The 26252-nt window shown below is 43.3% G+C and overlaps 1 protein-coding gene across 9 annotated transcripts in view; it reads right to left on the bottom strand.

Annotated features, from left to right (window-relative positions):
* Positions 1 to 26252, bottom strand: part of tnk2b (tyrosine kinase, non-receptor, 2b) — a 298847-nt gene that overhangs the window by 98985 nt on the left and 173610 nt on the right. For all 9 annotated transcript variants that reach the window (XM_087993487.1, XM_087993482.1, XM_087993479.1 and 6 more), the window contains one exon: positions 18135 to 18205. In XM_087993487.1, coding sequence (XP_087849613.1) covers positions 18135 to 18205 — 71 coding nt within the window. The remainder of the gene's footprint in view (positions 1 to 18134; positions 18206 to 26252) is intronic.

Here is a 26252-nt window from a genome sequence, read left to right as displayed (position 1 = left end):
AGCTCCTCTGGCGCTGAAGATTTGCAAAGGTATGACCATCCAACAAAAAAAGAGGCACAGTTCCACGGAAGGGGCACTCCTTATTCAATTCAAAAATGCTGAAGGTACCCATCAGATCACACCACAGCTCTGGGAAACTGGAAGCAGCGACGCTTCGAATAAGATCAGAGCATGACAGCCCTAGTCAGACTCAGAACCGGACTTTCCTGGCTTCAGCTTTGCCCTGGTGACACCAGATCAGAGCAATACCCCTTGGGTGAAACAAAATAGCTTCCTCAGCGCTAAAACTGCCCACACTACAGGGGTGCAGGGACTTCCCCAGCGACATTCACCCACTGTTTTAGTCACTGGGTCTACGGGTAATCTTATAAAATCTGAAAATGGGTTTTAAAATTTCCAGAATAAATATGTGTAGCATTAAATCTACTTTGCAATATATTTCCATATTGGATTACTGGGCTAACATCAAAGCAGACCTCCTGTTCCTGCAGGAGTGCAGGATACCGCACCTCGGCAGCTATAGGGAATGGTTGAGTTTATGGGCCAATGGGCCATGGATTTGTTCAGGAGGAAACAATTGCTCTTCCTCTCCCTGGATATTTTGCAGTGAGGAAGCAACTTCACCATCTCCAAGGTTATGGGAGTGATGGGCAGGCATCTCCACATAGCAGACATTATGTACAGAAATGCTCAGCTAAGATTAATTTGTGTGAATGTCCTGGTGATAAACACTGAGCAAGTGGCCGTCCTGCAACAGCTCCCATTGCTGCTGACACCATTTGTGCCAGTCATTCTGGCTGGAAATTTCAACTGCATCATTAATGCCGCTAGATGATCAAGAGAAGTTGACAGCAAACTGAATTCCACATCCAGATTCCTGTTGGAAATGGTTAAAGTTGCCAAGTAGAACCCCAGTAGATGAAGTACAGCATGGGTACATGTGGTGCTGGTCAGACAGGTCTATCTGGTCAAGGAGCAAGTTCCTGTGTGTGTCCAACACATTCTCAGTCAGATCCAGCAATGTGCAGTTAGTGTCCGTCTCTGAGCAGAGGGAGCAAACTTTCTGAACTCCAGAAAAGCATGTACAACCTATTCCTGCTGCAGGTTGATGTCACTGAGGATCTCGTAGAGGTGAAGAACCAGCAAGCCTCGCTCTTTGCCTCAGAGGCTTCGAAGATAATCTTCTGGTCCAGAGTCCGCACCATAGAGCGTGACAAGACATGCTCACGTGTCTTCTTCCAGATGATGCACAACAAAAGCTCTGCGCTCACCAGCCTGGAGGAGGAAGGTGGCTTGGTAATGTCATCTCAGTCTGACAGTCTGAAGATCAGTACATCTTTTTATGCCAGACTGTATGACACAAAGCCCACAGACAGAGTAGCCTTTTAGTCATTCCTGTCCTCTATCGTGGAGGTCTAGGGTGGCAGCAAACAGGAGAGGGTGGACTAGTTGTTATCTCTAGATGAGGTGAACAAGGGCCTCAAGTCCTTAGGAAAAAACAAAACTCCCGGAAGCAACAGCTTACCAGCTGAGTTGTATCAGCTCTGTGGGACTTGATTGGTCAGGACCTGCTGGAGATGTACAACAGTATGCTTCTGGCAGGTAAGCACGTGCAAATCTGTGAGGAAAGGCATCATCAACCTCACCTACAAACAGAAGGAAGGTGAGAGGGAGAAAATTAGAAATTGGTGACCAATTTCACTGCTGATAGTGGATTACAAAATCCCAGCTGGTCATCACAAACCGGGTCAGGTCTGCTCTGGGATCAGTGATTCATCCCTGGCCAAACCTGTGCTGTACAAAAAAGAAATGCCTTTGATTCTATCCATCAAACAAACTAAACTACAATGTTTGTTTATTTCTTCACGTGCTACTGTACAGAACCAAACTGCTATTGTGACTATGTATGTATATGAAGACATGTTTATGAAGAAAGTATATTTTGAAATAAAAATGAACTGGTATTATGCAATGAGATTACAAATAACATCTTAGAAATAGATGTAAATCAGAATACAGAAAGGTGGGAGGATGTGAAGAAAATTACAATCACCAGGAAAGTGGTTCTCAGCTAATTACAAGAGTCAGAGAATCAAGGAACAAAGAAAACTTACAACCCAGGAACAGGCCCTTCGGCCCTCCAAGCCTGAGCCGATCCAAATGTACTGTCTAAACCTGTCAGTCAATTCCTAAGCATCTGTATCCCTCTACTCCCCAACTACTCATGCATTTATCCAGTCGCATCTTAAATGAATCTACCGTGCCTGCCTCCACCACCTCTGCTGGTAACACGTCCCAAACGCCCACAACCCTCTGTGTGAAGTACTGGCCGCGTGTATCCCCCTTAAACATTCCACCTCTCACTTTGAAAGCATGACCTCTTGTTATTGAATCCTTCACCCTGGGAAAAAGCTGGTCTCTATCCACCCTCTCTATACTCTTCATGATTTTGTAAACCTCAATCAGGTCCCCCCTCAATCTCCTTTTTTCTGGTGAAAATAAACCTAACCTACTCAACCTCTCTTCATTGCTAGCACCCTCCATACCAGGCAACATCCTCGAAAACCTTCTCTGCACCCTCCCCAAAGCGTCCACATCCTTTTGGTAATGTGGCAACAACTGTACACAGTATTCTAAATGCAGCCGAACCAATGTCTTGTACAATTTTAACATGACTTGCCAGCTCTTATACTCAATACCCCATCCAATGAAGGCAAACATGCTATATGTCTTCTTGACCACTCTATCTACCTGTGCAGCAACCTTCAGGATACAATGGACCTGCACTCCCAGATCTTTCTGCCCATCAACTTTTCCCAAGGCTCTTCCATTGATTGTATAATTCGCTCTAGAATTAGACTTGCCTAAATGCATCACCTCATATTTGTCTGGATTGAAAGCCATCTGCCACTTTTCCGCCCAACTCTCCAGTCTGTCTATATCCTCCTCTATTCTCTGACAGTCCCTTATGCTTTCTGCTACTCCACCAATCTTTGTGTCATAGAGATGTACAACACAGAAACAGACTCTTCAGTTCAACTCGTCCATGCCAACCAGGAGGCATCTGAATAGGTGACATATCATAGCTTATGGAGGAAAATAAAGGCCTATGCTGCATTGGCTTGGATACAAGATTGACTAGCTAACAGTTAACAAAATTGGCATAAATGGGTAATTTTATGATTGGCAAGATGTGATGCAACAGGGATCTGCACTGGGGCTTCACCTTTTTACAATTTATATAAACGACTTGAATCAAGGGACCAACTATGTTTGGTACATTTGGCTAAGGAACAAATATATGCAAGAAAATAAGTTGTGAAGAGTAAATAAGGACACTTTGGTAGAACTGATAATTACACGAGCAGGCAAAGATCTGGCAGATGGTGTGTAATGTGTAAAGCTGTTAAGTTGACAGTAATAGTACAAAGCACATTAACTACATGATGAGACCTCACACAGCTCTAAGATGCAGAGAAAGCTGGGTATCCTCATGCAGTAACAGCAAAAGACTAGTATGCAAGTACAGCAAGTAATTAGGAAAGAAAATCAAACATTTTTTTCCACATAAAATGAATTGAATACACTAATCAGCAAATTGTGCCTCATTTATGCAGGGCATTAGTGAATCCACATCTGGAGTACTCATCACTTTATTTAAGGAAGGGCGTTAAAAGCAATGGGCGTGTCCAGAAAAGGTTTATAGTAGACTACAACCTGGAACGGGTGAGTTGTCTTACAAAGAAAAGTTGGAAAGGCTTGTATCTGCTGAAGCTTAGAAGAGTAAGAGATGATTTGATTCAGTCATACAAGATTCTGAGGGGTCTTCACAGGGTATATCTACAAAAGATGTTTCCTTTTGTGGAAGAATCTAAAACTGGAGGTCACTGTTCAGAAATCAAGACTCTTACTTTTTTTTAGTTGCACCACAGAAGTTATTTTATACAGATGTACTCATGGTTTAGCATGGCAACTGCTTTGCCCAGGACTATAAGAAACTACAGAGAGTGAACACAGCCAGTCCATCATGCAAGCCAACCTCCCATCCATTGACTTCTCACTGCCTCAGGAAGGCAGCCAACATGGAACCATGGAGTCCTACAGCATGGAAACAGGCCCAAACTGGTCCATGCTGACCAAAATATCCATCCATGCTAACCCTATTTCTCTATACTTGGCCCTTAACCTTCTAAAGCTTTCTATCCATGTATTTGTCCAAATGTTTTTTAAATGTTGTTAATGTACCCACCTCAACCACTTGCACTCTCAGCTCATTCCATATGTGTACCACCATCTGTGTAAAAAAAGTTGCCCTTCAGCTTCCCTTTTATTCTTTCTCCTCTTACCTTAAAATGATGCCCTCTAGTCCTTAATTCCCCAACCTTGGGAAAAAGACCAAGTGCATTCACTCTATCCATGTCTCAAATGATCTCATACAAGATCCCCCCTCAGTCTCCTACACTCTGAAGTCACAGCTTGTCCAACCTCTCTCTATAATTCAGTCCCTCAAGTCCTTGCAACATCCTTGTAAATTTCTTGTGCACTCTTTCCAGTTTAATAACATCCTTCCTATAGCAAGGTGATCAAAATTGAACACATTAAGTCAAATGTGACCTCACCAACATCTTGTATTACTGCAACGTAATTTCCCAACTTCTGCACTTAATGCCCTGATTGATGAAGGCCAGTGCGCCAAAATCTTCTCCACTACCCTGTCTACCAGTGACTCCACTTTCAGAGAACCATGCACCTGAATCCCAACATCCCTCTGTTCCATTCCTTAAAGCCCTACCACTCATCATGAAACTCCTACCTTGATTTGACTTTCCAAAATGCAACACCTCACACTTATCAATATTAAACTCCATATGCCATTTCTCGACCCACTTCCCCCGCTGATCAATGTTCTACTACAATTTCTGATAACCTTCTTCATTGTCCACAATGTCGCCCATATCAGTATCATCAGCAAAATTGCTAATCATGCCCCATACATTCTCATCCAAAATATTGATATAGATAACAAATAGGAATGGGCCCAGCACCAGTCACACAGCTCCAGCTCGACAAGGATCTTTCCACAATCACTCTCTGCTTCCTACCATCAAGCTAATTGTGTATCCAATCTGCCAGTTCTCCCAGAATTCCATGTGGCCTAACCTTCCAGAGCAGCCTACCAGGTGGAACGTTACTAAAGACCTTACTAAAATCCATACAGACTACAGCTATCGCCCTGCCCTCATCAATCTTCCTGGCCAATTCATCAAATACCTTTAATTTGAGAGGCATGCTCTCTCACAAAGTCACGCTGACTATTCCTAATTAAACCCTGTCTTTCCAAATGCATGTATATCTTATGGTTCAGAATCTTCTCCAGCAACTTACTTACCACAGATGTTAGGCTTACCAATCTATAGTTCCCAGGTTTTTCTTCACAGCCCTTCTTGAATAAGGACACAACATTCGCAAACCCCCAGTCATCCAGCTCCTTGTGACCAATGATGATGCAAATATATCAGCCAAGGCCCTGGAGTTTCTTCTCTGCCTCTGGCAGGGTTCTTGGATATATTTGGTCAGGACCTGGAGATTTATCCACCTTCATACATTCTAATACGTCCAATATCTCTTCAGCTGGGAGATGGAATATCCCCAAGATAACACCACCAACTTCCCCCAAGTTCCCAAGCCTTCATGCCTTTCTCCACATTAAAGACAAAGGAGAAATATTCACTGAAGAACTCACCCATCTTCTGCAGTCCCACACATACATGTCTACTTTGGTCCGGGGGGGGGGGGGGGTTCTATTCTCTCTCTAAGTATTTGTTTTCCTTTAATATGCTTAATCTCTTTGGATTCACCCAAATCTTCTCAATCATAGCTATCTCATGCCCATTTTTGCCTTCCTCATTTCCTTTTTTCAGTAAAGGAGAGAGTGAGGTCTGCAGATGCTGGAGATCAGAGCTGGAAATGTGTTGCTGGAAAAGCGCAGCAGGTCAGGCAGCATCCAGGGAACAGGAGAATCGACGTTTCGGGCATAAGCCCTTCTTCAGGAATCCTGAAGAAGGGCTTATGCCCGAAACGTCGATTCTCCTGTTCCCTGGATGCTGCCTGACCTGCTGCGCTTTTCCAGCAACACATTTCCAGCATTTTTCAGTAAACCCCCTTATATAACTCCAGGTATATCAGCTGCCTGTACCTGAGCCATTCCTCCTTTTTTTCGTGGTCAAAGCCTCAGTATTTCGTTTCATCCAGGGTCCCTACTCCTGCCAACTTTGCCCTTCACTCTCAAGAACATATAGACCCTGAACTCTAGCTATCACACTTTTAAAAGTTTCCCACTTGCTGGAGGTCTCTTTGCCTGCAAACAAATTACTCCAATCAACCCCGCAAGCTCCTGTTTAATTCCATCAAAATTTGCCTTGCTCCATTTCAGAACTTGAACCTATGGACCAGATTTGCCCCCCTCCCTAATTATTTTAAAATTAATAGAATTATGGTCACTGGTCTGGTCCCAAAGTGCTCTACCATTATAACATCAGTCACCTGCCCTGTCCTATTTCCTAAGAGTAGGTAACGTTTTGTTTCTTCCCAAGTAGGACCCTCTACATACTGCTTGAAGAAACTGCTGAACACACTGAACAAATTCCACCCCATCTAAGCCTTTAATACCACAGTAGTTCCAGTCTATGTTATGAAAATTAAAATCCCCTATTATGACAACCCTATTGCTCCTGCAAGTCTCCTCAATCTCCCTGCATATTTGTTCCTCTAATTCCCACTGACTATTCAACATAATCAAAGACCCCTCCCACCCTCGTTTACAATCTCTTCCAACACCTTTTGTCGGGCAGAAGATACAAAAGTTTAAACAAATGTACCGCTACATGTTCAAGAACAACTTCTTTCCTGCTGTTATTCGATTTCAGAATGGATCCCTCAAATATTAAATTTAATGATGATTTCACTCTGTCCACCCTCTCTACAGCTATAATACTGTATTCCTCGATTTGTTCTATTACCCCCATGCAATTTGTATGATATGATCTGTCTGTACTGCATGCAAAACAAAATTTTCCATTGTATCTGGGCACGTGTGACAATAATAAATCAAATCAAAGTATTCAAACGTTGCCTATTTCAGACAGAAATGAAAAGAAATTTTATTCTTTTAGACAGTCAAAACTCGCTCTCTGAATTATCTTCCTTAAAAAGCAGTTATCTACTTTAAGCTCAAAGAAGATAGAAGGGGTGAAAGGTTAACATGGAGTCATCAGACCAGACATGTTAATGAATGCCATAGCAAACTCATTTAGTAGACTGGCTTACTCCAACACATAATACATGTGTTTGCAAATTGACTCTGTTTCCTTTAGATACAAACCAGTTTGCAATCTCTCCATGCTCTTATCAGCTCCACAACTTCGCAAAATCGCACAAGTGGTTTTGCATCAGTGCACTATTCAAGTAACAGAAACCCTCTTCAAACAATACACACCACCCTCACTACTCACAAACAAAAACAGAAGGTGCTGGAAAAGCTCAGCAGGTCTGGTAGCATCTGTGAAGAGAAATCAAAGTTAACATTTCAGGTCCAGTGACCCTTCCTCCAACTTCACCACTGATAACCACTGCAGACTGAGATGCCCTTGGGTCAGTGGTTGGACTGGATAGCTGGTGCTCTGCATGCCTTCCTGCAAGGGCCTTTGTCACTGTGATGGTCTACTGCACCCTTCATAACCTGACCCTCCTGCCCGATGAACCTCCAGTATAATGAGGGCCTGGACAGGAGCACTCACTGGGGAGAAGCAGGAGCAAGAGACAAGAAAGGATGAACTCAAGGCAGAGATGCAACTGAACAAAGTTGCCAGCACTGCACAAAAAGATTACCTCCTCCAGGAAAGGGATGCCCCTCCTGGCCCTCATGGTGTCAGGTGTCCTATTCCCCTGTGACATCTTGTTACTCTGTGGTGTAGTGCAGTAGCAAGCTTGACAAACACACTTCCTCAAGAAGAAACGAGTGTTGATTGCCTTGGGTGTCTGAAACCTATTTCCAATCTTAACCCTGTAACGTTATTTGGAGAGAAAACCTACATTCATTTCAATTAAAGGAAAATCCAAAAAGCTTAATTGGTTTCTGTTTGCCCCCTCCAATGTAAAAATCTGGTCTAAGTGCCCACATTTACAGGCATACAAGGAGCTCTCTCCGCAACACAAGCCCACTCTCAAACAAAGTTTAAGAGTAAAGCAGAAGCCTCACAAAAATATCAGCCAGACGTTCTCTGCATCTTCTATTTATTTAGCTAACACTAGCAAATCTTTGAATACTGATCCAATTTGGGTAAATTGTATTTTGCAGTTGCCCAGTATCCAGTTAGGCTATGAAAAAAGATCCTCGAGAATGTTCAGCAGTATGACATACAGAGTCAGAGTCATAGAGATGTACAGCATAGAAACAGACCCCTCGATCCAACTCGATCATGCCAACCAGATACCCCAACCCAATCTAGTCCCACATGCCAGCACCTGGCCCATGTCCCTCCAAACCCTTCCTATTCATATACCCATCCAGATGCCTTTTGAATGTTGCAATTGTATTAGTCTCCACCACTTCCTCTGGCAGCTCATTCCATATATGTACCACCCTATGAGTGGAAAAGTTCCCCCTTAGGTTTCTTTTATATCTTTCCACTCTCACCCTAAACCTATGTCCTCTGGTTCTGGACTCCCTGACCCCAGGGAAAATACTTTGTCTATTTATCCTATCCATGCCCCTTATGATTTTATAAACCTCTATAAGGTCACCCCTCAGCCTCCGACTGTTCAGCCTCTCCCTTTAGTTCAAATCCTCAACCCTGGCAACATCTTTGTAAATCTTTTCTGAACCCTTTCAAGTTTCAAAACATCTTTCCAATAGGAAGGAGACCAGAATTGCATGAAATATTCCAACAGTGGCCTAACCAACATTCTGTACAGCTGCAACATGACCTCCCAACTCCAGTACTCAATACTCTGACCAATAAAGGAAAGCATTCCAAATACTTTCTTCACTATCCTGTCTACCTGCGACTCCACTTTCAAGGAGCTATGAATCTGCACTCCAAGGTCTTTTTTTTCAGCAACACTCCCTAGGACCTTGCCATTAAGTGTATAAGTCCTGCTAAGATTTGCTTTCCCAAAATGCAGTACCTCACATTTATCTGAATTAAACTCCATCTGCCACTTCTCAGCCCATTGGCCCATCTGATCAAGATTCTGTTGTAACCGGAGGTAACCTTCTTCACTGTCCACTACACCTCCAATTTTGGTGTCATCTGCAAACCTACTAACTATACCTCTTATGCTCACATCCAAATCATTTATATAAATGACGAAAAGTAGTGGATTCAGCACCAATCCTTCTGGCACTCCACTGGTCACAGGCCTCCAGTCTGAAAACCAACCCTCCACCACCACCCTCTGAGTTCTACCTTTGAGCCAGTTCTGTATCCAAATGGCGAGTTCTCCCTGTACTCCATGAGATCTAACCTTGCTAACCGGTCTCCCATGGGGAACCTTATCAAACACCTTACTGAAGTCCATATAGATCACATCTACTGCTCTGCCCTCATCAACCCTCTTTGTTACTTCTTCAAAAAAACCCAATCAAGTTTGTGAGACATGATTTCCCACACGTAAAGCCATGTTGACTATCCCTAATCAGTCCTTGCTTTTCCAAATACATGTACATCCTGTCCCTCAGGATTCCCTCCAATAACTTGCCCACCACTGACATCAGGCTCATTGGTCCATAGTTCCCTGGCTTGTCCTTACCACCTTTCTCAAGCAGTGGTACCACGTTAGCTAACCTCCAGTCTTCCGGCACCTCACCTGTGCCTATCGATGACACAAATATCTCAGCAAGCTCAGCAATCACTTTCCTAGCTTCTCACAGAGTTCTGGGGTACACCTGATCACGTTCTGGGGTACACCTGATCAGGTCCTGGGGATTTATCCACTTTTATGTGTTTCAAGAGATGCAGCACTTCCTCCTCTGTAATACGGACATTTTGCAATATGTCACCATCTATTTCCCTACATTCTATATCTTCCATGTCCTTTTTCCACAGTAAATACTGATGCAAAATACTTGTTTAGTATCTCCCCCATTTTCTGCTGTTCCATACAAAGGCCGCTTTGCTGATCTTTGAGGGGCCCTATTCTCTGCATACCTCAACACGGTCCTGTCCCCTCTTAGTCCCAGAACTCCCCACCTACGTTCCGGACACCACCCACGCCCTCCACCTCCTCCATGATTTTCGCTTCCCCGGTCCCCAACGCCTTATCTTCACCATGGACATCCAGTCCCTGTACACCTCTATCCCACATCACGAAGGACTCAAAGCCCTCCGCTTCTTCCTTTCCCGCCGTACCAACCAGCACCCTTCCACTGACACCCTCCTTCGACTGACTGAACTGGTCCTCACCCTGAACAACTTCTCTTTCCAATCCTCCCACTTCCTCCAAACCAAAGGAGTAGCCATGGGCACCCGCATGGGCCCCAGCTATGCCTGCCTCTTCGTAGGATATGTGGAACAGTCCATCTTCCGCAGCTACACTGGCACCACCCCCCACCTTTTCCTCCGCTACATCGATGACTGTATCGGCGCTACCTCGTGCTCCCACGAGGAAGTTGAACAGTTCATCCACTTTACTAACACCTTCCACCCCGACCTCAAATTCACCTGGACCGTCTCAGACTCCTCCCTCCCCTTCCTAGACCTTTCCATTTCTATCTCGGGCGACCAAATCAACACGGACAATTACTATAAACCGACTGACTCCCACAGCTACCTAGACTATACCTCCTCCCACCCTGCCCCTGTAAAAACGCCATCCCATATTCCCAATTCCTTCGTCTCTGCCGCATCTGCTCCCAGGAGGACCAGTTCCAAATCCGTACAACCCAGATGTCCTCCTTCTTCAAGGACCGCAATTTTCCCCCAGACGTGGTCGACGATGCCCTCCACTTCCCGCTCCTCCGCCCATGAGCCCCGCCCCGCCAACCGCCACCATGACAGAACCCCACTGGTCCTCACCTACCACCCCACCAACCTCCATGTACAGCGGATCATCCGCCGTCATTTCCGCCACCTCCAAACGGACCCCACCACCAGGGATATATTTTCCTCCCCTCCCCTATCAGCGTTCCAAAAAGACCACTCCCTCCGTGACTCCCTCGTCAGGTCCACACCCCCCACCAACCCAACCTCCACTCCCGGCACCTTCCCCTGCAACCGCAAGAAATGCAAAACTTGCGCCCACACCTCCCCCCAAGGGATACTTCCATATCCGCCACAAATTCACCTGCACCTCCACACACATTATCTATTGCATCCGCTGCACCCGATGTGGCCTCCTCTATATTGGGGAGACAGGCCGCCTACTTGCGGAACGGTTCAGAGAACACCTCTGGGACACCCGGACCAACCAACCAACCACCCCGTGGCTCAACACTTCAACTCCCCCTCCCACTCCACCAAGGACATGCAGGTCCTTGGACTCCTCCATCGCCAGACCATAGCAACACGACGGTTGGAGGAAGAGCGCCTCATCTTCCGCCTCGGAACCCTCCAACCACAAGGGATGAACTCGGATTTCTCCAGTTTCCTCATTTCCCCTCCCCCCACCTTGTCTCAGTCAAATCCCTCGAACTCAGCACCGCCTTCCTAACCTGCAATCTTCTTCCTGACCTCTCCGCCCCCACCCCACTCCGGCCTATCACCCTCACCTTGACCTCCTTCCACCTATCACATTTCCAACGCCCCTCCCCCAAGTCCCTCCTCCCTACCTGTTATCTTAGCCTGCTGGACACACTTTCCTCATTCCTGAAGAAGGGCTTATGCCCGAAACGTCGATTCTCCTGTTCCTTGGATGCTGCCTGACCTGCTGCACTTTTCCAGCAACACATTTTCAGCCCTATTCTCTCCCTTGTTACCCTTTTGTCCTTAATGTATTTGTAAAAGCCCTTTGGATTCTCCTTATCTCTATTTGCCAAAGCTCTCTCACGTCCCCTTTTTGCCCTCCTGATTTCTCTCTTAATTATACTCCTACTGCCTTTATATTCTTCTAAGGATTCATTCAATCTATCCTGTCTATCCCGACACATGCTTCCTTCATTTTCTTAGCCAAATCCTTAATTTCTTTAGTCGTCCAGCATTCCCCGTACCTACCAGCCTTTCCTTTCACCCTGACAGGAATATACTTTCTCTGGTCACTCGTTATCTCATTTCTGAAGGCTTCTCATTTTCCCTTTACCTGCAAATATCTGCGCCCAATCAGCTTATGAAAATTCTTGCCTAATACCATCAAAATGGCCTTCCTCCAGTTTAGAACTTCAACTTTTAGATCTGGTCTGTCTATCTTTTTCCATCACTATTTTAAATCTAATAGAGTTATGGTTGCTGGTCCCAAAGTGCTCCCCCACTGACACCTCAGTCACCTGCCCTGCCTTATTTCCCAAGACGAGGTCAAGTTTTGCACTTTCTCTAGTAGGTACATCCACATAAGTAATCAGAAACTTTTCTTGTACACACAAATTCCTCTCCATTTAAACCCTTGACACTATGGCAGTCCCAGTCTATGTTTGGAAAGTTAAAATCCCCTACCATAACCACCCTATTATTCTTACAATAACAGAGATCTCCTTCCAAGTTTGTTTCTCAATTTCCCTCTGACTATTAGGGGGTCATTAATATAATCCCAAAAAGGTAATCATCCCTTTTTTATTTCTCAGTTCCACCAAAATAACGTCCCTGGATGTACTTCCAGGAATATCCTCCCTCAGCATAGCTGAAATGCTATCCCTTATCAAAAACGCCACTCCCCCTCTACTCTCGCCTCCCTTTCTGTCCTTCCTGTAGCATTTGTATCCTGGAACATTAAGCTGTCTGTCCTGTCCATTCCGGAGCCACATTTCTCTACTTGCTATGGTATCCCAGTCCCATGTGGTAAAAACAATGACTGCAGATGCTGGAAACCAGATTCTGGATCAGTGGTGCTGGAAGAGCACAGCAATTCAGGCAGCATCCGAGGACAGGCAAAATCGTCGTTTCGGGCAAAAGCCCTTCATTCCTGATGAAGGGCTTTTGCCCGAAACGTCGATTTTGCCTGTCCTCGGATGCTGCCTGAATTGCTGTGGTCTTCCAGCACCACTGATCCAGAGATCCCAGTCCCATGTTCCTAACCATGCCCTGAGTTCATCTTCCTTCCCTGTTAGGCCCCTTGCATTGAAATAAATACAGTTTAATTTATTAGTCCTCCCTTGTTCTCTGCTTTGTCCCCTTGCTGTCCTGATTGTTTGACTCGCCTTTGTTCTCGACTGTACCAGTCTCAGATTGAAATCTTTCCTCACTCTATTCCTGGGTCCCAGCTCTCCCCCCCACCCCTCCACCTTACAAGTTTAAATGCTCCTGAGCAGCTCTAACACATCTCCCTGCCAGTATTTTAGTCCCCTTCCAATTTAGGTGCAACACGTCCTTCTTGTACAGGTTCTTCCCCAAAACAGGTTCCAATGATCCAAAAATGTGCATCCTTCTCCCATATACCAGCTCCTCAGCCATGCATTCATCAGCTCTATCCTCCTATTCCTGCCCTCACTAGCTCATAGTACCGGGAGTAATCCAGATATTACTACTCTCGAGGACCTCCTTTTTAAATTCTTACCTAACTCTCTGTATTCTCCCTTCAGAATCTCAACCTTTTCCCTTCCTGTATCGTTGGTTCCAATGCGCACAATGACCTCCTGCTGACCCCTCTCCCCCTTGAGAACATTCTGCACCCTCCGAGACATCCTTGATCCTGGCACCAGGGAAGCAACACACCATTCTTATTTTTTTTACTGCTCGCCACAGAAACGTCTGTCTGTACCTCAAACTAGAGAGAGTCCCCTAACACAGTTGATCACTTGGAACCTGATATATCTCTCATTACATTAGAGCCAGTCTCAATACCAGAAACTTGGCTGCTCGTGCTACATTCCCCTGAGAATCTATCAGCTCCTACGTTTTCCAAAACAGCATGCTTTTTTGAAATGGGGATAGTCACAGAAGACTCCTACACTACTTGCCTACCTCTCTTACTTTTCCTGAAGTTAACCCATCTATGTGACTGCATCTGGGACTTTCTTCCCTTTCTATAACTGCCATCCTTCACATCCCCTTGTTCTAGTAAATTCCTCATTGCCTCTAACTGCCTCTCCAACCGATCCATTCGATCTGATAGGATTCGCAACCAACGGCATTTATTGCAGATATAATCCTCAGTAACCCGTGAACTCTCTTTAAACTCCCACATCCAACAAGAAGAGCATATCACTCTACGAATGGCCATTTTTGCTTCTTTCGGTCTACAGACCCAGAAAATAGCACTATCTTACTCCTCTACAAAACACTGTTCCAGGTTAAATGAATACTTATTGCTTATATTTTAAGTTTAATCAAAAGACATAGCTCATTAAAACATACTATTGCAGATTTATTTTAAGGCCGTGCTTAAAATCCACTTCTCTGCTTCTGTGCTGTGACCGCTCCCAGACAGGTTCCTCCAAGATCAGTTGTGAAGTTCACTGTTTTTTAATTTTCCCAGACACACTCTGATGTCCAGCTATACATGAATTCAACAGCAAAGGCACTAACTGCTAACTCTGTACGTTAGCAATGTGGGTTTGTTTTTCTCTCTCTCTCCCCTGCACTGATCTCAGCATATGCTTCCTTTGTCTGTTCTTCTCCCTTTGAAAAGTGCTGTTGTTTTGCCTTTTTTTCCCTCCAAAACAATGCAACAGCATATAAAACAGTAATCTGTAGGAGATGGCACTCATTTACAGCCAATGGTCCACTGTAGTTGAGAACTGCTTCACTGACAACATTTGAGGAAGAACATTAGAATAAAAGCCAATCTCTTTTAACTAACTGAATACCTCATTATTCATCAGTCAACAAACAAATGTTCTATATCATTGCCTGATATCATTAAAGAATTTAAATAATAGCTTCTCACAAAGTTCTGTTCATCCATGTCTTTTTGTTAAATTGGTGAATTATGTATAGTATAATCCTGAACAACAATAAGGAGATTTGTGAATCACTTCCAATGTAAATCAGCTACCAAGCAAATGATACTTCAATCTCAAACCAAGAATGACAATTGAATCTCAGAAAAAGTCAAAGTGAATTTACGAAGAAGTCATCTGGACGCAGAAGTGGGACTCAATATACAGACGTGGGAGTCCAATTACATATGTTTTGATATTTCCAATTCAAATCAGTTTCTCATTGTTAATTTTTACAGGTCTATGCAAATCACAGCTGTCATGGCAGTGAAGCCTTCCCTTTTCAAAAGGAAATCACTGATCGTTAAAATAATTCAATGAAAGCTTTATTGCAACGGCACCAGGTTAGTCAACCTAATCAATGGGTCATTTATATTACCAAAGACATGCTGTGCTAATCTTAAAGCTTCAACATGAATTTGGAAACTATACAAGATAGTGCTGTAGCATTTTGACTAGATGATCATTTCCTAGATATGTTTCAAGTTGTGAACATTTTACTTGCAAAAATCCATCCTCTTATGTTGCTTTTTTAAAAATATCAATTTTATCTTCCTCAGAAAGCCAAAAATAAATAAACATAGATATCTCAAGCAGCTGTGAGAATCAAGATTACAATGACAGGGAAGGATAGGTTATAAAGGGATTTGAAAACAAAGATGAGAATTTTAAAATCAAGAAATTGCTCAACCAGCTGCGAATAGATCAGGGAGGACTGGAATGATTGGTGAATATTTGTGAGACTAAGGACATAGGAATCAAAGTTTTGGATGAACTCAAGCTCACTAAGGTTGGAATGTGGAAGATCCATCTTGGAATGCTTTTGAATAAGCATAAGCTAGTCTATCAGCAAAGAGTATGTTTTGCAGCAGAAATGAGCTGAAACCAGGACAGAGTTGGGTAATGTTACAGGAGGTAGAATACAGTGTTTTTGAAAGAGTGTGAATATAGTTAGTCAAAAGGTCACCTTGGGGTCAAAATGGTACCAAGGTTTTAGCAGGGTGACATTCCCCATGATATGGGGAGGAGTTAGTGATCAGAGCACAAGACCAAAAAATAAAACTAACTGGAGGAAATTTCTGCTCATCCAGTATTGGATGTTGAATGAGAAGTCGGGTCATTTAGCAACTCGTCAGAGTTGTCGGAAGTGGTGGTAAGGTACAATTGCTTTTTAAAAAATCTCGGTCATGGAATGAGCGCATTGGAGGCAAAGTGAGCATTTGTTGCCCATTTAAAACGGCCTTTGAAACGAGTGGCTTGTGATGCCATTTCACATTGCTTTCACCTGGAGTCAGATCAGATGGGGACATCAGATTCCCTTCCCTAGACAGCATTAGTGGAACAGGTTGGTTTTGAAAACAATACAATGTTACAATGGCCAGCTTTGTTTTTTCAGATTTATTAGATTAGATTAGATTACTTTACAGTGTGGAAACAGGCCCTTCGGCCTAACAAGTCCACACCGACCCGCCGAAGCACAACCCACCCAGACCCATTCCCCTACATTTACCCCTGCACCTAACACTAAGGGCAATTTAGCATGGCCAATTCACCTGACCTGCACATTTTTGGACTGTGGGAGGAAACCAGAGCACCCGGAGGAAACCCACGCAGACACGGGGAGAATGTGCAAACTCCAGACAGTCAGTCGCCTGAGGCGGGAATTGAACCCAGGTCTCTGGCGCTGTGAGGCAGCAGTGCTAACCACTGTGCCACCGTGCCGCCCATAAATTTATTAATTGAATTCATTTACACACAAGTCTCCAGAGTATTGGCCTGGGTTTTTGGATTACTAGGCCAATGACATTATTGCTACACCATCAACTTCCCCTGACTACATGAGAACTAACACTGCAGAATTTTAATTATGGTGCGTCAGTCCCAACAGATGAAGAGGGAGTTCCAAGGGCCATTTGAAATAGGCAACAAATGCTGACCATGCCCACAATGCGCACATTTCATCACCATGATGATCAATTCGCTTGACAGATTGCTATTCAGGATGAAAGCAATTCAGACCAAGTTTTGTTATTAATGCAAAATAACTATTTATTGTAACCAAGATGTGGACTTGTTGGTGTTAGACTGGGGTGAACAAGATCAAAAGTCATACGACACCAGGTTATAGTCCAACAGATTTATTTGAAATCACAAGCTTTCATAGCGCTACCTGATGAAGAGGCAGTGCACCAAAAATTTATATGATTACCAATAAATCTTTTGGACTTTAAGTTGGTGTTGTGTGACTTCTGACCTTATTTATTGTAAAACACTCAACTTTAACAAATACCAGAGAAAGAAAGAATTTCTAATCCACTAATTTCCGACTCAAACAATCGCATCAGAAACCCCAGGTACAGTCACACTCATTCATGATTAAAGCAGATGGTTTGACAGAGATATTATGGGTGGAAAAAAGTATAGACAGGAGGGACAAAATTCTGAAGATCTCTGTTTCTTTTAATTTCAACAATGATTAGAGTGATGGTCATACTTGATCCTAATAGCTGATCTAGTAGATCCAAGTCTTTTTGTGTTAGAATGCTTTCTTTTATGCTTTTTTGGTTTGTCGGTCTTTTGACCCACAGAGACACAAATACCAATATGTTCAGTTTGCATGCCCAGCACACACAACTCAACCAATCAGAAGACTGTCAACAGGCAGATTTTCCTTAACTCAAAGACTCTTGGTGCCACTCTGTCTCAAAGTATGCTCCTTGTTCTTCAAAAACAAACATTGCTTTACGTGGCTAAAAATGTGCAACACTTTATTTTTTCCCCTCAATTTGCAAAATTTACATGCAGTTTAGCTATATTGCCGTCAAATCTCATTTCAATTTATAGTCCAAAAAAAGGCAAATATGTGGTCCTTTACAATGGTCTGAAGTAAAATTGAGAGCAAATGGCATTAAAAATTTAGTTTTATGTTTAATACATGTAAAACGAGCAAAAGCCAACTTTTAGAGATAACTGCTTTGCCACAGAAGACACATTTAGAAATTCCTTTTCACAGGTACAATAATCACATGTACAACAGCCACAGGCATACCTTGCTCATCCATGATTTACGCTTGCATACAGCTCTCCTTCGTTTTACAGCTTCCCATAACCTCCGCTGGCCTGTGAATACACAATGGATGCTGTTATTTTCTAATTAATTGGTCTACTTCTAGTAGTAAGTACTGATTGATGACAGATTGCAACGTCATTTGGTTAGACGTGCAGTGATGATGATAGGGAACATATCTTTACCTTGCAATGCTTTAGTCAATAATCAACCAACTATTGCAAATGGTGCACTCCTGCCCAACATTTTCTCTCAACACAGAAACAGATAAATGCATAGCTTTTAACGTGTAACCTTGCTGTAAGTCTACAGTACTAAGCAGAGTGGATTCTTTCATGATGATATGTTTTATTGAGATATGTCTCTTGATTAAATTTCAAAAAGATATAAACCATAAGTATTAAATTAGCCTGGAGCAAGTTTTGTAGAGCAAAAAGATGGTGTTATTTTCTGAGTCTGTAGATTATGAAGGAGCAAAGATGGCCTTTAGTAAAATGATATGTTCTCCCTGTTGGATGTAGAAGTTTAGGGAGAGTTTCCATGTTACTGATGATTATGTCTGCAGAAAGTGTCTTTGGTTGTGAATCCTCTCATATTGAATGGATCTAATGGAGTGGCCATTAGAGGCTATGAGGAATTTACAAGAGCTAGGGGGTGTGATGGATGGTAGTTATAGGAAGGGAGAAAAGATGTAGATAGTCAGGTAACTGGGTTAACTCCAGGGAAGTAGAGGGGGTAGGCAGGTTGTGCAGACGTCTTCTGCGGCTATCCCAGTCTCAAATAAGTATGCTGTTTTGGAAAATGTAGGGGATGATGGACTCTCAGGGGAACGTAGCATGAACAGCCAGGTTTCTGGTATTGAGACCGGTTCTAATGTAAAGAGGGGTACATCAGGTTCCAAGCGATCGATTGTGATCAAAGACTCTCTAGTCAGAGGCGCAGACAGATGTTTCTGCAGCCAGCAGCAATATATCAGAATGGTGTGTTGCCTCCTTGGTGCCAGGGTCAAGGATGTCTCAGAGGGTGCAGAATGTTCTCAAGGGGCAGAGGGCTCAGCAGGTGGTCATTGTACACATTGGAACCAATGACATAGGAAGGGAAAAGGATAAGATTCTGAAGGGAGAATATAGAAAACGAGGCAGGAATTTAAAAAGGAGATCTTCGAAGGTAGTAATATCTGATTACCCTTGGTGCTACGAGCTCGTGAGGGCAGGAATAGGAGGATAGAGCAGAAGAATGTGTGACTGAGGAGCTGGTGCAAGGGAGAAGGATTCACATTTTTGGATCATTGGAATCTCTTCTGGGATAGAAGTGACCTTACAAGAAGGACGGATTGCACCTGAATTGGAAGGAGAATAATACATTGGCAGAGAGATTTGCTAGAGCTGCTTGGGAGGATTTAAACTACTAAGGTGGGGTGGGGTGGGGGGTGGGACCCAGGGAAATAATGAGGAAAGAATCAATCTCTGACTGGTACAGTTGGGTAAAGGAGTGAGTAAAACAGTCGGGGCACACAGGAGCAAAGCAGAGAATAAGATAGGACTGATAAATTAAACTATACTTACTTCAAAGAAAGAGGCTAACAGGGAAGACAAATGAACTCAGGGCATCGTTCGGAACATGGTACTAGGATATCATAGCAATTACAGAAATGTGGCTCAGGGATGGACAGAACTGGCAGCTTAATGTTCCAGGATACAAATGCTATTGGAAAGATAGAAAGGGGGGCAACAGAGGTGTGGTGTTTTTGAGAAGGTATAGCATTACAGCTATACTTGGCAAGATGTCCCTGGGAATGCATCAGGGAAGTTATCTGGGTGGAAATGAGAAATAAGAAAGGGATGATCATCTTACGGGGCTTGTATTATAAACCCCCTCATAGCGGGAAATCAAGAAACAAATTTGTAAGGAGATCTCAGCTATCTGTTAGAATAATACGGTGGTTATGGTAGGGGATTTTAAGTTTCCAGACATAGAGTGGGACTGCCATAGTGTTAAGGGTATAGATGGAAAGGAATTTGTTAAGTGTATACAAGAAAATTTTCTGATTACTTATGTGGATGTACCTACTAGAGATGGTGCAAAACTTGACCTAGTCTTGGGAAATACAGCAGGGCAGCGGGGGAGCACTTTGGGGGCAGTGACCATAATTCTCCTGGATTTAAATTATTAATGGAAAAGGATAGACCAGATTCAAAAGCTGAAGTTCTAAATTGGAGAAAGGCCAATTTTGACGGTATTAGGCAAGAACTTCCAAAAGCTGATTGGGGGCAGATGTTCGCAGGTAAAAGGACGGATGGAAAATGGGAAGCCTTCAGAAATGAGATAATGAGAATCCAGAGAAAGTATATTCCTTTCAGGGTGAAAGGGAAGGCTGGTAGGTATAGGGAATGCTGGGTGACTAAAGAAATTGAGGGTTTGATTAAGAAAAAGAAGGAAGCATATGTCAGGTATAGACAGAATAGATTGAGTGAATCCTTAGAACAGTATAAACGAAGTAGGAGTATACTTAAGAGGGAAATCAGAGGACAAAAAGGAGACACGAGATAGCTTTGGCAAATAGGATTAAGGAGAATCCAAAGGGTTTTTACAAATACATTAAGGACAAAAGGGTAACTAGGGAGAGAATAGGGCCCCTCAAGGATCAGCAAGGCAGCCTTTATGTGGAACCGCAGAAAATGGGGGAGATACTAAATGAGTATTTTGCATCAGTATTTACTGTGGAAAAGGATATGGAAGATATAGAATGTATGGAAATAGATGGTGACACCTTAAAAAATGTCCAGATTACAGAGGACGAAGTGCTGCATGTCTTGAAGCGCATAAAGGTGGATAAATCCCCAGGACCTGATCAGGTATACCCGAGAACTCTGTGGAAAGCGAGGGAAGTGATTGCTGGGACTCTTTCCCGCCGTACCGACCAGTACCCTTCCACAGACACACTCTTTCTCCCTCTTGCTGAGATAGTTGTATCATCAATGGTCACAGGTGAGGTGCAGGGAAGACTGGAGGTTGGCTAACGTGGTGCCACTGTTTAAGAAGGGTGGTAAGGGTGGTAAGGACAAGCCAGGGAACTATAGACCAGTGAGCCTGACATCGATGGTGGGCAAGTTGTTGGAGGGACTCCTGAGGGACAGGATGTACACGTACTTGGAAAGGCAAGGACTGATTAGAGATAGTCAACATGGCTTTGTGTGTGGGAAATCATGTCACCCAAACTTGATTGAGTTTTTTGAAGAAGTAACAAAGAGGATTGATGAGGGTAGAGCGGTAGATGCAATCTATATGGACTTCAGTAAGGCATTCGACAAGGTTCCTCATGGGAGACTGGTTAGCAAGGTTAGATTTCACGGAATACAGGGAGAACTAGCCATGTGGATACAGAACTGGCTCAAAGGTAGACAGAGGTGGTGGTGGAGGGTTGTTTTTCAGACTGGAGGCCTGTGACCAGTGGATCAGTGGTGGGTCCTCTACTTTTTTTCATTTATATAAATGATTTAGATGGGAGCATCAAAGGTATGTTTAGTAAGTTTGAAGATGACACCAAACTTGGAGCTGTAGTGGACAGCGAAGAAGGCTACCTCAGATTACAACAGGATCTGGATCAGATGGGCTGAGAAGTGGCAGATAGAGTTTAATTCAGATAAATGCGAGGTGCTGAATTTTGGGAAAGCAAATCTTAGCAAGACTTATACACTTGATGGCAAGGTCCTAGGGAGTGTTGCTGAACAAAGAGACCTTGGAATGCAGGTTCATAGCTCCTTGAAAGTGGAGTCACAGGTAGAAAGGATAGTGAAGGCAGCATTTGGAAAGCTTTCCTTTATTGGTCAGAGTATTGAGTACAGGAGTTGGGAGGTCATGTTGCAGCTGTACAGGTCATTGGTTAGGCCACTGTTGGAATATTGCGTGCAATTCTGGTCTCCTTCCTATCGGAAAGATGTGAAACTTGAAAGGGTTCAGAAAAGATTTACAAGGATGTTGCCAGGGTTGGAGGGAGCTATAGGGAGAGGCTGAACAGGCTGTTTTCCCTGGAGCATTGGAGGCTGAGAGGTGACCTTATAGCGGTTTATAAAATCACGTGGGGCATGGATAGGATAAATAGACAAAGTATTTTCCCTGGGGTCAGGAAGTCCAGAACCAGGGACATAGGTTTTGGGTGAAAGGGAAAAGGTATAAGAGAGACCTAATGGGCAACTCTTTCACACAGAGGGTGATACATGTATGGAATTAGCTGCTAGAGGAAGTGGTGGAGGCTGGTACAATTGCAACATTTAAAAGTCATTTGGATGCTTATATGAATAGGCAGGGTTTGGAGGGATATGAGCCAGGTGCTGGCAGGTGGGACTAGATTGGGTTGGGGTATCTGGTCGGCATGGACAGATTGGCCCGAAGGGTCTGTTTCCACGCTGTACATCTCTATAACTCTCTGACTCTAACTTCAAAAGCTGACTGGGGGCAGATGTTTGCAGGTAAAGGGACAGCTGGAAAATGGGAAGCCTTCAGAAACGAGATAACGAGAGTCCAGAGACAGTATATTCCTGTAAGAGAGAAAAGAAAGGCTGGTAGGTGTAGGTAATGCTGGACAACAAGAGAAATTGCGCTTCTGCTCAAGAAAAAAGAAAGAAACATATGTCAGGTATGGACAGGAGAAATCGAGTGAATCCTCAGAAGAGTATAAAGGCAGTAGGAGTATACTTAAGAGGGAAATCGGGAAGGCAAAAAGGAGACATGAGATAGCTTTGGCAAATAGGGTTAAGGAGAATCAAAAGGGATTTTATAAATACATTAAGGGCAGAAGGGTAACTGGGCAGAGAATAGGGCCCCTCCAAGATCAGCAAGGCAGCCTATGTGTGGAGCGGCAGGAGATGGGGGAAGATACAAATGAGTATTTTGTACCAGTGTTTACTGTGGAGAAAGACATGTAAGATATAGAATGTAGGGAAATAGATGGTGACATCTTGAAAAATGTCCATATTACAGAGGAGGAAGTGCTGGATGTCTTGAAACGCATAAAAATGGATAAATCCCCAAGACCTGATCAGGAGTACCCTAGAACTCTGAGAAGCTAGGGAAGTGATTGCTAGGCCTCTTGCTGAGATATTTGTATCATTGATAGTCACAGGTGAGGTGTCGGAAGACTGGAGGTTGGCTAACGCGGTGCCGCTGTTTAAGAAAGGTGGTAAGGACAAGCCAGGAACTATAGACTGGTGTGCCTGACATCGGTGGTGGGCAAGTTGTTGGAGGTAGACATAATCTATATGGACTATAGTAAGGCATTCGACAAGGTTCCTCATGTGAGACTGGTTAGCAAAGTTAGATCTCATGTACTACAGGGAGAACTAGCGTTTTGGATACAGAATTGGCTCAAAGGTAGAAGATAGCAGGTGGGGGGGTGGGGGGTGGAGGGATGCTTTTCAGACTGGAGTCACAGGTAGTGAAGAAGGTGTTTGGTATGCTTTCCTTTATTGGTCAGAGCACTGAGTATGGGAGTTGGGAGGTATGTTGCAGCTGTACAGGACATTGGTTAGGCCACTTTTGGAATATTGCATGCAATTCTGGTCTCCTTCCTGTCAGAAGAATGTTGTGAAACTTGAAAAGGTTCAGAAATTATTGACAAGGATGTTGCCAAGGTTGGACAATTTGAGCTGTAGGGAGATGCTGAATAGACTGGGGCTGTTTTCCTTGGAGCATCGGAGGTTGAAGGGATTTATAAAATCATGAGGAGCATGGATAGGATAAATAAACAAGGTATTTTCCCTGCAGTGAGCAAGTCCAGAACTAGAAGCATAGGTTTCGGCTGAGAATAGAAAGATATAAAAAGGACCTAAGGGGCAACTTTTTTTACACAGAGGGTGGCACTTAAATGGAATGAGCTGCAAAAGGAAGTGGTGGAGGCTGGTACAATTGCAGCATTTAAAAGGCAATTGGATGGGTAAACGAATAGGAAGAGAGATATGGGCCAAGTGCTGGCAAATGGGACTAGATTACGTTTGGATATCTGGTCAGCATGGATAAGTTGGACTGAAGAGTCTGTTCCTGTGCTGTACATCTCTGTGACTCTCTGACTCTATGTACTTTCCCTTTCCATTGCATAGCTGTATAACTATTAGCACTGAACTATAAAATAAAACTCCTACAAATTAATAATTCACAAGGAATGATTGATCAGACAATATTAAATGAGCTAGCTGATCATCTGTGACCTCCCCAAAATTTAATGTTCACATTAATAATACATACAGGATATCTGCATAGATCTTTTCAGCCATGGCAGCCTAGCATTTCAATCAGCATCAGTATGGAAAAAGTCAGTTTACATTCTCACCTTTAAAAAGGTTCTGAGCAGCCTCCTGTTACCTTTAAGGGCCAACAGTCCAACTACTTTATGTTCAATTTCACAGGTTGCAATGCATGCAGCCTATGCTCTGTCCATAAGAGACCAAACCTATACTGGGATGCCTTGGCTCCTGGAGTTAAATGTGTGAATGAGGCTCTCATTTGTGTTACATTCCCTTGAAACCAATAACTTTTTAAAAAGATATTTGAATTGCCAGTAAAATACAACAAAGGACTGTAAATGCTAAAGATCTGAAACAAAAACAGATCTGCTGGAGAATCTCAAGTCTGGCAGCATCTGTGGAGAGAAAGTAAACATTTTAAGTCCAGAGACCCTTATCCAGAAGGTAACCTCTGCTTTTTGTCCACAGATGTTGCCTGACCTGCTGAATTTCTCCAGAAATTTGTTTTTGTTTGAATTGCCAGACACTGGCTTAAAGAAGTTGCATGACATGATGTCAAGTTTTAAGGCATTTTCTGTAACAAAACCACCAAAGGTTCTTACCCTTTAATTTGTGGAGAATTCTTAAATTGAGTACCAACTCTAAGACTCATTCTAACTTTTCTCATACCAGCCTTGCCAGGGAAAATCTTCCAAAGATTTTAGAATGTCATGGGATATGCTTCTTTGATCAGAGTCTGTCCTTCCTTTTGCTTTTTGCCTGGTAGCTCCAAAGGACTTTCAACTTTCCTCACTCTGCTGACCACACCACTGCAATCCTTGGCATTTGAGAGACATTGCTCTCTCTTCATTTAAAAAAAAAACTCATGAAACTAGAAGTATGTCAACAAGTCTACCCAAGCACTCATGATTTATTTTTCCCAGATGTGAATATTTTAAATCGCTATCCCTGTAAGGCTTAACCAGGGCCTTGCTGTCCCTATGATAATCAAGCCTCACACACTGGTTGGCTGGAAGAACACAGCGCATCATTTGACTCTCATAATTTCTCAATTTTTTTTAATTAGATCATTTTCGCTACATCATGGTAACAGGTCCTTTGACCCAACAAGTCCATGCCGACCCATTCCACTACCCTATATTTACCCCTAACTAATGCACTTAACACTATGGGCAATTTAGCATGGCCAATTCACCTGTATCAAACCTGGGTCCCTGGCGTTGTGAGGCAGCAGTGCTAACCACTGTGCCGCCCCTTAACTTTAGTTAGCGGCAGACAAAACAATCATCTCAACTCCTTGCTTGCATTTGCAATACTTGTTTCAAGTGGGAGCCATTAATTTCAAAGGCCTCATTTCCAAATTCTAGCATGAGCTGGCAAGTTTAGTGATTTGTGTCTCACTTACCAATCCATACTAGCCCATTTTCACCTAAGGTCATAGCCCACTTTAAAACTATAAACACTTCAAAAGTAATTGCTCTGACATACTTCTAGATGCCCTGAAACAGTGACAGGCACCACATAAATAGAAACAGATGATTTTCTTTCTAATTAGAAGAGCAATATGTTAGAAAATTAATTAGTTAGCATGCAAATAGTCATCCAGTTCAATCACAAATTAGTAATTCATAAAAAGCCACAAAGGTAGGCAGAGAGACATTTTGCCATGATGTCCTGCTGTGCAGATTTGAATGGTTTAAATTATACACTAAAACGGCAATAATTAGGGCTTTAAAAAGGTGAGGCATTCCCAATCCAAACCTCACACAGCCTGAGCTAAAACATCACAGCACACAATTGTCCTGCACTTCACCAGATAGAACCTGAGCATCCACATTTTGGGGTAGGACATGTTAATATT

Source organism: Chiloscyllium plagiosum, unplaced genomic scaffold (genome assembly GCF_037043375.1).
Source record: "Chiloscyllium plagiosum isolate Xiang-an unplaced genomic scaffold, Cpla_swu_hap1 HiC_scaffold_13, whole genome shotgun sequence".
NCBI classification, from domain to species: domain Eukaryota; kingdom Metazoa; phylum Chordata; class Chondrichthyes; order Orectolobiformes; family Hemiscylliidae; genus Chiloscyllium; species Chiloscyllium plagiosum.
This window is presented reverse-complemented; position numbering and strand designations above follow the sequence as displayed.